The sequence below is a fragment of the Dicentrarchus labrax genome, unplaced genomic scaffold (assembly GCF_905237075.1).
Source record: "Dicentrarchus labrax unplaced genomic scaffold, dlabrax2021, whole genome shotgun sequence".
Taxonomy (NCBI): Eukaryota; Metazoa; Chordata; class Actinopteri; family Moronidae; genus Dicentrarchus; species Dicentrarchus labrax.
In genome coordinates this window covers 28,338,414-28,351,571 of record NW_026136714.1, presented here as the reverse complement: position 1 = coordinate 28,351,571, position 13,158 = coordinate 28,338,414, and the positions used below count along the sequence as shown (strand labels likewise).

Genomic DNA, 13,158 nt, shown 5'->3' with positions numbered 1-13,158 from the left:
GTACATGGAGAACAAAACTGTATTATGGATCAACCAGACTGAGAGAGACAAAGGTCCCTCTAAGCAACAGTTCAATAAGAATATAAGAAATCAGTCATTGGTCAAATTAACTGGAATTAACAGGCCTGTACTTTAGCTAAGCTATTCTCTTCAGAGGTTTGGTGTTGGTTGAATATCAGCTGAACATACTGTGGACTGACAGAACCCAGTTTAAACCTGTTCAATCGGACCACTGAGCAGACTGCAGATCGTGCGTCCCTATGAAAAACCCAAGACAGGATGTTTTTTTGGCGACAGCTTTCTGTCAGCTGGACATGTTTCGATTGACAAGTTTTAAAACTTACCTTATATATTGGTAATGAAAATGCCTGAGTATTATTGTAAAGTACTTCCTTCCCTCCCTAATGCAGGCATATGTGTCAGGCCAATGACTCAACCCACACCCAGTCTGGAAAACCAAAAATCAATAATGGTCTGAACAAGCTCATTTTCACTCTGCGTTGTGCTACTGCGGCAGTAGTCAGGTTGTCTGCACACATGTCCTCAGGGAAATTCATAGCTCAATAACTTGATCCAGAATCAGATTTATGCAAGAGTTTGGCAAACCTAGTGGTAGCTTGTCATCTTTATGTCCTCCACAGGGATTCTTAGAGCATCACAGAACAGACTATGATTCTCCTCTCATCTTCAGCAGTGAAAGTCTGATTGTCTATTGTTTGGCCCATCATGAGTCAGTAATAAAGTAACCATTTGGTGCAACCAAGCTGGAGTTTGATACAAAGGATCAGTTCAACCACATTACAAAAGTAACACATTCTTTCCTTTACCCCCAGTGGTATCTAGCCATGCAGATCATTATGGTTTTATTTGCTAAGGTCCTGAGATATCCATCTCGCAGCTTTCTGCCACCACCCCACTGCCACGCAGATGAATGGAATTTTGTTTGTGATGTTCATTTTTTTTGGATTATCTAGAGGTCATGCATTATTATGATTTCTGTTGATGAACAATACTAAATTATAATGTCTTTAGGTGGTTGAATACGCACCTTTGTGTTAGTGGACTCTGCAAACCATTAATATGATTAAATATCAATGGACTGCATGGTTGAAATCTAATCTTTCCTTTAAATGAAAAATCAATGAAAAATAAAAAGCCAAATACCAAATTCACACGTCCTCACTTCTGAAATGTCTACTAAGAAAAGTGCAGACAGTCAAACATGAATCATCTGTTGAGAAACATACAGCCTAATAAAGTTACATAAACACATGTATTATTGTATCACACTGCAATGGATGAATTAATTATCACCTAACATCAAACAGAGCTTTCTAGTGGACTTTCAGTTCAGCTACTGACCCTTGTTTTTGGAAAGGCCTTCAGTGTTTCCCACAGGATGATAGGGTCAGTTGTTGGGTTCCCAATATTAAGCTATGAAAATATTTGATAGACCAACACACAAGCCATGCACACACCTACTGTGTCTATGTCTCTCTAACACACCCACACCAGCTTTCCCCGCCTCTCTCTGTTTGTATCGCTGTTGTCTTTCTTCAGCACTAACTTTGATATAGTCGCCCAAAAATCACAACTCGGGTTCAGGTTTTTGTTTTATCCGTGATTCCATTCTAATAACAGCATCTGAGCCACTTGTCACATATGTGCATTTAGGAAAAGTTAAGGCTCTCGTTTTTGACCTCATCAGTTAAACAATGTACACATTTTAATACTTTATAAATGAAACAAAATAAATGCCTTTTAGCATGAGGAAAAATTCATCAAATTCTTTTGTGACCCAAATAAAATCTCCTGACCCACGTTAGGGTCACGAACCAGTGTCTGGGAATGAATACTCTACATAGAATGAGTAATGTTATATATTGGTAATAAAAATCCCTGAGCATTATTGAATAGCTCGTCCTTCCCTCCATAATGCAGGGATATGTTTTAGGCTGATAAATCAGCCCCCACCCCATCTGTGTTAAAACCAAAGATCAATAATGGTCTAAACGAAACTCCTCTGCATTCTGCTGCTGACTTTATGTGTGTTGGTCTATCTCGTTGTTAATACTGGATCGTAATGATCGAAACCAACCAATGACATTGGCAACAGCAGATGTGTTTGCTGCTGTTCACTGTTGCTTTAGCTGGTCTGCGCTGGTAAAATGAACTGTATCTGCGCCAGAGAGCGTCGGTCTCTGTTTCTCTGCAGAGCAGTGTGACTGTCAGGAGGGGCAGAGCGAGGGGAGATTGTCTACTAGTTCAGTGGTTCCCAACCTTTCCCTTATGGGTCCCCTTTTCTATCATTGAGTTTGAATATATTCAAAACTGTACAATGAACCCAGTATGAACTGCAAGAAATTTGTGTAAAATTAGTGATTTGGAAGAATTTTGAGTAGATTATTCCCTGTTCATCAAACTTTGTATACAATTTTCTGTCTCTATTATGTATTTTGTATAATTTCTAACAATGATTCTATTGAACAATTTACTTTACATTTGCTTCACAGAAGTGAGCCTACTGTGTATATTTTTTAAGTTTTCTTACACCCCTTAAAATCAAGAAGGCCATGAATCCAGTCTGGGAACCACTGCACTAGTTAATTAATCGTGGATACTTGTAATGTGAGTGAGGCTTTGCTCAACCAGCGGCGCAAAACACAATGTTAGAGATAAGTGTAAACATATTTTTGGTTTATTATGAATTTGGGGGGAATTAAACCATGGTGGTGCGCCATAGTCTAGGTAATTAATTTTCCTCTTCATCAATGTCGTATGATAGTAAACTGAATCATTTTGAACGTTTAAATATTTCAGGTTGGCACTATGTTCTAGAAAAAAGGGTTCAGCTAATGCCTGATCTGAAAAACATTGAGTCATCCCAACAGACATTTCTCAGATCTTTGTTTTTATAAATCAATGTGATGGATGTGATCACCTGCTCGTCCTCCCCTAAACACATCCAGATCTAAATAGAAAGTGACAAATATGTACAGAATGCTGACACTCACCCACACATACAGAGGAAAAGCTTTCCCATTCCCAACACAGCTATTGTCCACTAAACAGGGACTTTCCAGTCGGTCCTCTGTTCACAGCAAGGGCCAGGTGTATAAATATTGCATATGCTACTTCCCAGCCATGAACTGGTAAAAGCAGAAGATTCAGTGAGAATATACTGACCTCACACATCATTCACCAATTCAATTTAGTTTGATTTGTATCGCGCCAAAATTAACAGATGTTATCTCAGGTCTAGACCGTACTCCTAACAGAATTATTTGCAAAAACCCAACCCAGCAGTTCCTACCATGAGCAAGCCCTGGGTGGCTGTCTGCCTCGACCAGTTGGGGTGAGAGAGAGGTAATGATAACAATGATTGTAAAAGTAGACAGGAACACTTAACCACTGCTGGCAGCTGTGACCGCAGTACTGTGTCAGCTTGTAGAACCCACCACATTTAGACACATACCTACGTACATCTGCCAGTTCTTTGATAAATTGCTTGATCTGAAATACAATTTGTTACAATTTCCTGTAGCCCAATGTAACATCTTCAAATAGAAGATATAAAGATATTCAGGTTCATCCTTTCCAAAATATACAGAATCAGTCTGACAAAATGCTATCCACACCAGCAATACAATTCCTTCATTCATTCAACCTTTATTTACTTCTCGGAGTACATTGAGGGATGAACCCTAATTTTCAATGATACAAGATTACATTAGGTAACATAAAAGGAGGTAAACAATATAAACAAAAAATTATAATTATAATGAAAAAGAAGACCAATAACATGCTTATTATTATTAAGCATGTTTCTGAAATCTCCCAATGTTATCAGGGAATCAATATTTATAAAATTTAATTTGGAACAGCAACACACGAAAAATGTAATGCGAAGAGTGGAAAAAGGATAAATAATACAATAAAATAAAATAAAAATATAATGAAAAAATAATCTAGAATATAAAAATATATACTCTTTATACAATAAAGTTTAATATGGTCCAGATGGATAACTGGAATGGATAAACTGTACAGTAATCCAGTCCTGAGAGTGGGTCTGCTAGGTTCCTACATTGAGGTCTAATAGTGAAGTGATGTAAGTTGGTAATTTGTTTAGGAGTGCTTTATAGATAAAGATAAAATGGTAAATGGACTGTACATATATATATATATATATATATATATATGCACCTTTCTAGTCTTCCAACATGCCACATTCACATTCATACTATTATTATAACTTGTGAACATACAGCCACAACTTTGTAGTGTTGCGTCACTTGACAGTCAAAGCACACAGTGCATTATACAGACAGAAGAAGTTGTCAAGGTATGGTAGCCAGGTGCTTTTAGAAGACATGTTCAGGCCTGGTAAGAGTGTGTGGGATTTGAAGTGAAGGTTTGTGGTCACTGGATCTGTTTCTTGCAGGGAGTACTTTGATTGAGGTGGGAGAATGTGAGAGAAGACTAGGAGCGGCAGAGAGGGAGTTCCTCCAAACATCAGCCATCAGCTTTCTTACCCCTCTCAGGAATTTTCTGGAAGGAGACTGGAGGACCATTTCAGTGAGTCTGAAGCACCGCACCAACCCACTTCAATATGGTAAAGGGTAAATGGACCTGTACTTGTATAGCGCCTTTCTAGTCTTCCGACCACTCAAAAGCGCTTTTACACTACATGCCATATTCACCCTTTCACACATATTCACTCAGCGATGGCAAAGTCCATCCAACAGAAACTAATCATTCATACACATTCACACACCGATGTACGGAGCCCCTAAAGGGACATCGAGGGAAAAAAAAAAAATAAAAAACGTTTCTCATGCTCACAAGATACTATCTCGTGCTCACGAGATACAGGCGCAGCCTTAAGCCGGACACTCATTTGTCCTCCTTTTTAGAAAATAACAAAGAACGTCCGCCTTTTGACACATTACCTTGTTAGTTTAATACTTATTGGCTGACGACGTGTCGAATTCTGCCGATTGGCCATAAAACAGATTGTACTTAATCTTCAGTGTACAGTCCAACCCTGAACACGTCCTCACAACTTCAGTGTACATGGTCCAATCTCAATGAAACTTCACACGTTTGATAACAGTCCCGCCCTGAATACGTCTACATGACAATATTCAGATATAGTGATAGCGCCACCTACTGGTAACAGGAAATATGCGCTGCAATGCGATTTTGATCTGATTTCCATGACATTTTCATGTTGTGATCCGCACGTGACGCGGCCACAGCACACCCCAAGTTGCGTGGAGTGCGAGGGCCCGTTCATAGCTGCTTGCAGCTTTCATATATTTAATAATTATTATATTCTATAATTTGGAGAAATTCAACAATAAAAGTCCATATTTGTACAACCAACAACCGACGTTAGCTAACCTTACGTTCTCTGTAGCTGAGAGCTTGATTGACAGCCTGGTGGTAGCAACTGCATGAGCCAGTGTTGTGGCGAATCAACACATGGCTCATTTGAATATTAAAATTAGCCATGTGTTGATAGAACGAAAATGTAATCAATAAAATTACTTTTTGACACACATTTTTAGCCAATAAGTATTAAACTAACAAAGTAATGTGTCAAAATGCGGACGTTCTTTGTTATTTTCTCAAAAGGAGGACAAATGAGTGTCCGGCTTAAGGCTGCGCCTGTATCTGGTGAGCACGAGATACTTTTCTCGTGAGCACGAGAAAGTATCTGGTGAGCACGAGAAATTTTTCTTTTTTTTTTTCCCCATGTCCCTTTAGGGACTCCGTACTGATGCACGGCATCAGGAGCAAATTGGGGTTCAGTATCTTGCTCAAGGATACTTCAACATGTGGCGAGAGGAGCCGGGGATCGAACCAACAACCAATTAGTGGACGACACGCTCTGCATCTGAGCCACAGCTACCCCTAAGCATGATGTCTTTAGGGAAAAAAGATTGTCTGATTCTGTAAAGGCAAAATAGACAGTTACCTGGATGTAAAATAAATCTGTTGTAGCTCACTGCCACTCAGTATAAAGCCAAGTATAAATCCAGTTTAAGAGATTGAAAAGATCAGTCATAATCGTGCGTAACTATACAACAACTTTGCTGCTTTGCAAGTGCATATTTTTAAAAATGGTGGCTGAAATAAAATGCCCTGAGCAGGGACTTTTTGCTGGGTAAAATAATGAAACTTGAAGTAGACCCTCCCTTCCTAGAAAAGTTTGTATTCCTTGGAATACCCCTGTGAAAGGAACGTGGCTATTGTCCCACATCTGTTTGTCCACTTTGACTTTAGCATGCTTTAATTCTGCCATGCCAGCAAAGTTTGATTGGTTGTGGTTGCTCACAGCTCCCTGGTTTCATCTCTGTCTGTGCTTTAGAAAGAAAGGCGTCTTCTGGAGAACCTTCGCCTGGACCTGGATGCCTGTAAAACACGTCTGAAGAAGGCCAAAGTGGCTGAGGCTAAGGCTGCAGTGAGTCATTTTGACCCTCTCAACCCACAACCCAGTCCCCACACTCACTCCCATAATCATTCTAATGTAATGACATTTGGTGGTTCTGTCATTAACCATGACTAACTGTTTCTGCATTCATAACCATTGCAGTGCGAGGGTGAAGTAAGTATTAAAGAAATTTCAAAGACTTTCGGTGTGATGCACACTGAATTGTCTCACTTGCTTTGAATGAATTGTTTGTGCCGTTCAGTTATTAGCGACAAGAAGCTGTTCAAAAAAAAAAGAACGAAAAAAATCAACAACAAAAAATAGTATGCATGTAATAGAATATGTTTTCTGAGCAATCTTATAGATTAGTGGTTCCCAACTTCACAGGGGGTCTCAAAACACACTCAGTATTTCATTCATCTCTGTGAGGAAAATGAAATGACATCGATTAAATTGTTATTTTGAAAGTTTAGATTTTTATGTAAGGTCTGAACTTTGAATACCTGAACACAAGCTGTATTTACAGAGCCTTCACTCTTAGCAAAAGTAGGCAAGTAGGCCAAGTGTCAGGGAAAAGAAACAAAAAAACAAATTCTGATTAAAGCTGCAGTAGGTAACTTTTATAAAAACTTTTACTATATCCTGACAGTAGTACATGAGACAGATCATCTGTTAAAAAAATCTGGTTCCTCTGGCTCCTCCTAGTGCTCCTAATGGTATTCGTAAGACTCCACCAGGCCTGAATGAACCAATCATAACCGAGAAAGACAGAATGATTTTTTCTGGAAACTGGTACAAATCCATTAGAACTTTTGAGAAGAGCACTCTTTACCCTCCAAAATCCAGCAATTCTGCTTTATCTTTAAATTTGTTGCATTTAGAACTCCTCAAACTGAGCAATATGGCTGCAACAGCTATAGGCCCAGAAATGCTGTACTTAGAATTCTGCACAAAAAGAGTAATACATTTTCCCACTGGGGATCAATAAAGTATTTTTGTTTTCTGATTCTGAAAAATCAGTTTACACACTTTGTTTGTACTACACAAGCACTACACAAGTACAAACCAAGTCATAAACCTGAAATAGCAGTTCCTGATTGATAATTTTCCTTTCCCATTTCATTATTATCTAGGAATAATTTGATCTGCTTTTTGGTTTTTCCCTGAACAGAATAAAAAAAAGTCTGACTTTTATCAGAGCTTTTGTTTTCACTATGAGGATGACAAAATCACATACTTTGCTGACTGACAAAGTCAGACTTTTGCAATGTGAATGCATGTTAGCATGCGCATGATACACTGCTGCTGACTTGAATTGAAGCTTGTTATATCACTGACTGTCCTGTTTACAGTGGATTAGTCAGGTCAGTGAATTAGACATATTAGTCACTGGTTTCAGTGGTGCAGGAGAGGATGTTTACATACAGTGTTCCCTTTTATGAGTTCAGACACACCTAATGTAAAAGTGTGCTGGCAGGTAACTAACAACCTCTCCCATCTTTGTAACCTGCTAGAGCATATCACAGCCCTTTTGAATTAAGAATGTTATATTAACTAATTTTAAATTTAAGAGGCAAAGGAAATGATAATTAAGGTCAGGTATTTTGTCTTTATGAAACTCGATTTTAGAAGTAGAATACATTACTGACATGATTTTACATTACTGACATGGTTTACATTAATATATTGATGTATTCAATAATGTATTCATTTAATGGAAAATCTCAAAATCAGCCACTGCTTTTAATGCACAAATTAACAGTTTCACAGTAATCTGTGCTGTCTTGTAGTTTAAAGGGCCAGTGTGTAACATTTAGGAGGCTTTATTGGCAGAAATTGAATATAATATTCACAGATGTGTTTTTATTAGTTTATAATCACGTGAATATTGGGCGTTTTCTGCTAGTTCCATGGCCACCGTAATTTCTCCTACACACTTGAAACAAGAGGGTGAGGCGAGGGGGTTGCAATCTGCAACTATAACGCTAAATGCCACTAAATCCTACACACTGGACATTTAATGTGTAACTCTTCAAGATCATCATCATTCATTTCTGCTGTGCTTCCTGATTGTCTTGTCAGCATTTCTTGGTGTGTAATGTGTATTGCCATGTATACTTTGAGTAGACAATAGTATGAATGATATATAACCTTACTGTCTCTGTAGATGGCTCCAGATTTTCAGGAGACCAGACCCCGCAACTATGTGCTTTCTGCCAGTGCCTCTGCGGTAAGAAGACATTTCTGCTTTACTAAATAAAACTGGACATGTACAATCATCCCTTTGAAAATCTTGTCAGGTTCTATGTACACATACTTCAGTTAGAAATAGTGATTTTTATGAAAGGCCACCAGGAGTGGGTGGGAAAAGCACTTAACTTTTTATTATTGTCCTTAAATGGCTTTAACACAATATTTAGTATAATACCGGTCACTGTTGGTAGTGAGCTATGAATCTGTACTTCATTAATGTTTCGTCAGGAGGTGTTGCCATCTGGTAAGAATGGTGATTATGAACTCAGAGTTGCATACTAGACCTCTGTGTCGTGTCTGATATTATACAGTAGTGATGAAGGTTGGCATGCCACTGATAACAAGCGTCTACCTTCCAGCAGCCCTCAGGGATGTTGCTCATTAACTCATCTTAGTCTCTATACTTTTCATTTCTTGGTAGATTAAACCAAAGAAAGGATTTCTGCCACCTTTGTTGGAACAAAGCAGATTTTTCCTCAGAGTTTCTACATTTTCTGTTGAGCATACTGCTTTTTTAAACTTGTTTAGTGTGCACAGCAAAATAGTTGGCACAGTGGTGAATTTATTACTGGAAAATTACACATTAAACACAAGAACAAAAAGGAGAGTCAGTAGATGGCAGAAGGGATCTTTACAACAGCTTAACTTTTCTCACCTGCTAAAAGCCACCAGCAAGAATGTGGCCTTGTGGGTAACCTGAACCCTGACATGTGACATAGATTGGTGCGTTTGTTTTGGGAAGTGAGTATCTCTAGTTAGGGTTGTTCTGATACCAATACCAATATCAGAAATTCCTCCGATACTGCTTAAAATACAGTATCGGGTATTGCTGAGTACTCGTGTCTGTGCTCCTATACGATGCCATGTAATTTAATTACACCTAATCAGGACCCTGCTATTTCCCAGTGTAACAAAGGAAAGGAAAAAATGGCATTGGAACATCTCTAGTGCCAGTGTGTTTGATTTCAGTGATCCAAACTGAAAGCTGATTCTGATAGATTTTTTAATTTAGAATGGAAATTGTGACATACCTGTCCACTACCCTCTCAAAGGTTTCAAGCCTGTTTCAGCACTGACTGCGCGGTTAAGTGTGGTCAGATGTGTGCTGTGTTGCACCCGTAACCAGGCAATGTTGTCACAGAGTCCACTTGCACATCACTGAAGCATGGTGAGAAGTTAATCCCCTAGCGATCAGCAAAAACAAGAATTTCAGGGACTGTTAAATGCTAAAACAGATAAAAATAGAGAAATAATTCACATATGAAATTGATTTGTATTGTGGACATACAGTGTCCATTAGATTGAAACAAAATTCAGGACATTTTCCAAGGTTGAGACGTGTGTAGCAATGTGGTATGTCAGGGAGTTGGTTTGGGGTTAAATGCACACTGTGAATGTGTGCAGCAATTGTAGTCAGCTTAGAGTCATGGCAACAGAAAAAAATCCTTGAGAAACTTCTCAAACTGCCCCTGCAACATAATTCACCTCTCTGCTGTTGATCCATGTCCTCAGTATGTTCCAAACAATCATTTATTCACTGCTGAAATGTTCGGTATAGTACTTACTGCGTAGCTTTAAGAGATTTTAAGGGGAAAATAGTGTGTTTAGCTAAGTTCTGGAGAAATCCAAAATCTACTTCTGTCTGTCCTTGCTTCACTTGTCTCTCTCTCTGTCCTCTCGAACTATCTGTCTGACTGTGTCATGCTTGCCTGACCAGTACTGGATTTTTAGGGCTTCTAGTTTGGCATTTATGAAGTGACGTCTCTTGTTATTTATTGGCCAACATATACAGGTATATTGGTGTAGCTCTTATCTATCTGTCGGTCTTTCAGGCATTTCAGAAATGGAATCAACTTTGTCAGGAATGAACTGGCACTCAAAGCGTTCACACTGCAGCTGCTGTCTTTTTCCCCACAGCACATTTTCTTCTCTTCTCCTAGTCTCATGTTCACTTTTTCACTCTCTAACAATGATTATGCTCCTTCTTGGTTTTCTTTCTTGGTGCATAAGTTCTTTCTTGCACGCATTTGGATCACAACTAGCCAAGACACTCATACCAAACTCTGTGTGTTCCTCTTGAGGAACACCCAGCTCAAAAAGAATGTGTATCTGCCCTGTGATGTGGATTCACTCAAAAATATAATGGATTCTTCCTTGGCCCACTGTAAGACATTCCACCAAATTTAATAAAAATCAGACCAGTAGTTTTCTATAATCCTACCGACAGACAATCATATGACACCAAAAACATAACCTTGGTAATACAGGACAGTTACGAACAAGAAACAAAGTCACTGCGTCAATGAGAACTGGATTGTTTTCTCTTTGAAAAAAGATAAGGTAAAGCTAGACTGAATAATAAAGAGTAGTAACAAAATGGCTTTTCAATGTGAATATAACACGGGACACAGCTTTCATGGCTTGCCTACACTTACTTCAACGTTAACCATCAAAATACATTCTAACCTTTTATGCTGTCCACTGAGGGTGTGTGTTCCATGGAATAAACAATAGTTTTTTTGTAATTTAGTAATGAGGTTTGGCACGAGTTGCACGTCAAAATAGTGAAGGATGTCTTTGTTATAACTTATCTGTTCTTCTTTTTCTGCATGTTTTTGGCCTTTCAGCTCTGGAGTGAGGAAGTGGAAAAAGTGAGTACGGCACTGTTGTGGTTGTGAACTTTGTCCCACTCTCTGGTGTCCAGGAATAATGTAAGACCTCAGTATGCTTCAATGAAACTCTTACCAAAATGTTTATATCTGGTTTAACTGGCCACGAAGGCAGCTCCTTACAAAAGTGTAATGAAAATGAATGAATTGTAATTGAGAGATTGATGGACAGTCTTTTTGTCAAGCATTTGACAAGCATTTTGTTTGTAGCATACTGAGGCCATCAGTTTTTTCAGTCTTACCACTGTTCTGCACATAGTACAGTACAGTGCACAAACAGTCCAGTATTACTGGACTGTTTGTGCACAAAGTAACTAAAATCCTCCCTCCTGAATGCTCCTTGGTATAAATTACATCAAATGTGTGTCTTCTGAGGGTTCCGGAGCATGGAAATATTTCAGACTTGCTGACCTGTTTAGTCACCAGGTCTTTGAGATGATTTTCATATTATTATCAGCCTACCATGTTAATTGTTTTTAAGTATGTCTCCTAATTAAAGTATTGACTTTGGACATGTAAGTATTCCGAGGGAAATAACTCACATTCTTCCTGTTGTTTCAGGCAGAGCATGAGCTTCGAGTGGCACAAACAGAGTTTGACCGCCAAGCAGAAGTTACACGGCTGCTTTTGGAGGGCATCAGTAGTACACATGTATGTCAGCCATATCCCCTTCCACCACTTATATCAGCGTCTCTCTCTCACACACACACACACACACACACACACACACACACACACACACACACAAAGTTCAAGGTTGCATTTGTAGTGGCTGTAGTTATTCACTTTTATCTTTTCTTTTTGTTACATGTGGTTCGTTGAAAAAAATCATCCTTTTTTTATTATTCACTTGGTTTATATTAGGTTTTAGGTTTTATTCTGAACTTTAAAACTAAAGAGTATTTTTTAATTAAGTTATTAATTAATAAGTAATGCATTAATTAAATAATGTAAATGCTGTTAAATAAACATACAACAAGGTTAATAAACTATTTTCAGTGTTTGTATTTTAAATTAAATCCTAGAATTTATCTGTATTTATTTTGAATAAAATGGATGCCAAAAACCCAGTGAAACACTCTTGTGTTTTTGTAGTTAAGATGAGAACATATAAACCCAGCAAAAATTGATATGCAGCGTCCCTTAACAAGCACATACCCACAATAAAAAGGTTACTCATTTTGAGTACGTAGGTATGATTCTGAACTCTTTGGAAAAGTACTTATCTTGAATTTAAAGCTGCATCAGGTAACTTTTATAAAATCACTTTTTTATATGTCATATTTGTTGAAAATGTTCACTGTTTTATGACATGAGACAGATAATCTGTGAAACAATCAGGTTCCTCTGGCTCCTCTTAGTGCTCCTAATGGTTGCAAGAATCCACCAGGCCTGAACGGAAACGACCAATCAGACTCAAGAAAGACTTAAAGGCGCTCTGGGTTGGAGGCTTGAAAATAGTTGATTGTTTAGTCTCATTCCCAGGGTCCCAATGTTTCTGTATTTGAGACTCAACAATAAACTATCTTTCTTTGCTTTGATTGGTTGATTTTGTTCAGGCCTGGTGGATTCTTTCAGCAGATATGACCAAAAAAATATATTTTTATAAAAATTACTTGCGGCTGTGAGAGACAAAGGAAAAAAGCCTCTTTAAAAATGTGTTTTTTATGCACTTAGAAAATAAGAAACTGTCACAGTCATATTTATATCCTAAAATGATTTACACACTATAGTTATATTGTTACACACATTGTCCAGTTCACAAAATCTCCTGCTACAACAGTAATAGGCTACTTA

At 38.2% G+C, this 13,158-nt stretch overlaps 1 protein-coding gene across 3 annotated transcripts in view; it reads left to right on the top strand.

The window, feature by feature from the left end:
- LOC127375927 (endophilin-B2) overlaps positions 1–13,158 on the top strand; it is a 36,867-nt gene that overhangs the window by 11,029 nt on the left and 12,680 nt on the right. For all 3 annotated transcript variants that reach the window (XM_051422358.1, XM_051422355.1, XM_051422357.1), the window contains 5 exons: positions 4,445–4,578; positions 6,377–6,469; positions 8,607–8,669; positions 11,320–11,343; positions 11,923–12,012. In XM_051422358.1, coding sequence (XP_051278318.1) covers positions 4,445–4,578; positions 6,377–6,469; positions 8,607–8,669; positions 11,320–11,343; positions 11,923–12,012 — 404 coding nt within the window. The remainder of the gene's footprint in view (positions 1–4,444; positions 4,579–6,376; positions 6,470–8,606; positions 8,670–11,319; positions 11,344–11,922; positions 12,013–13,158) is intronic.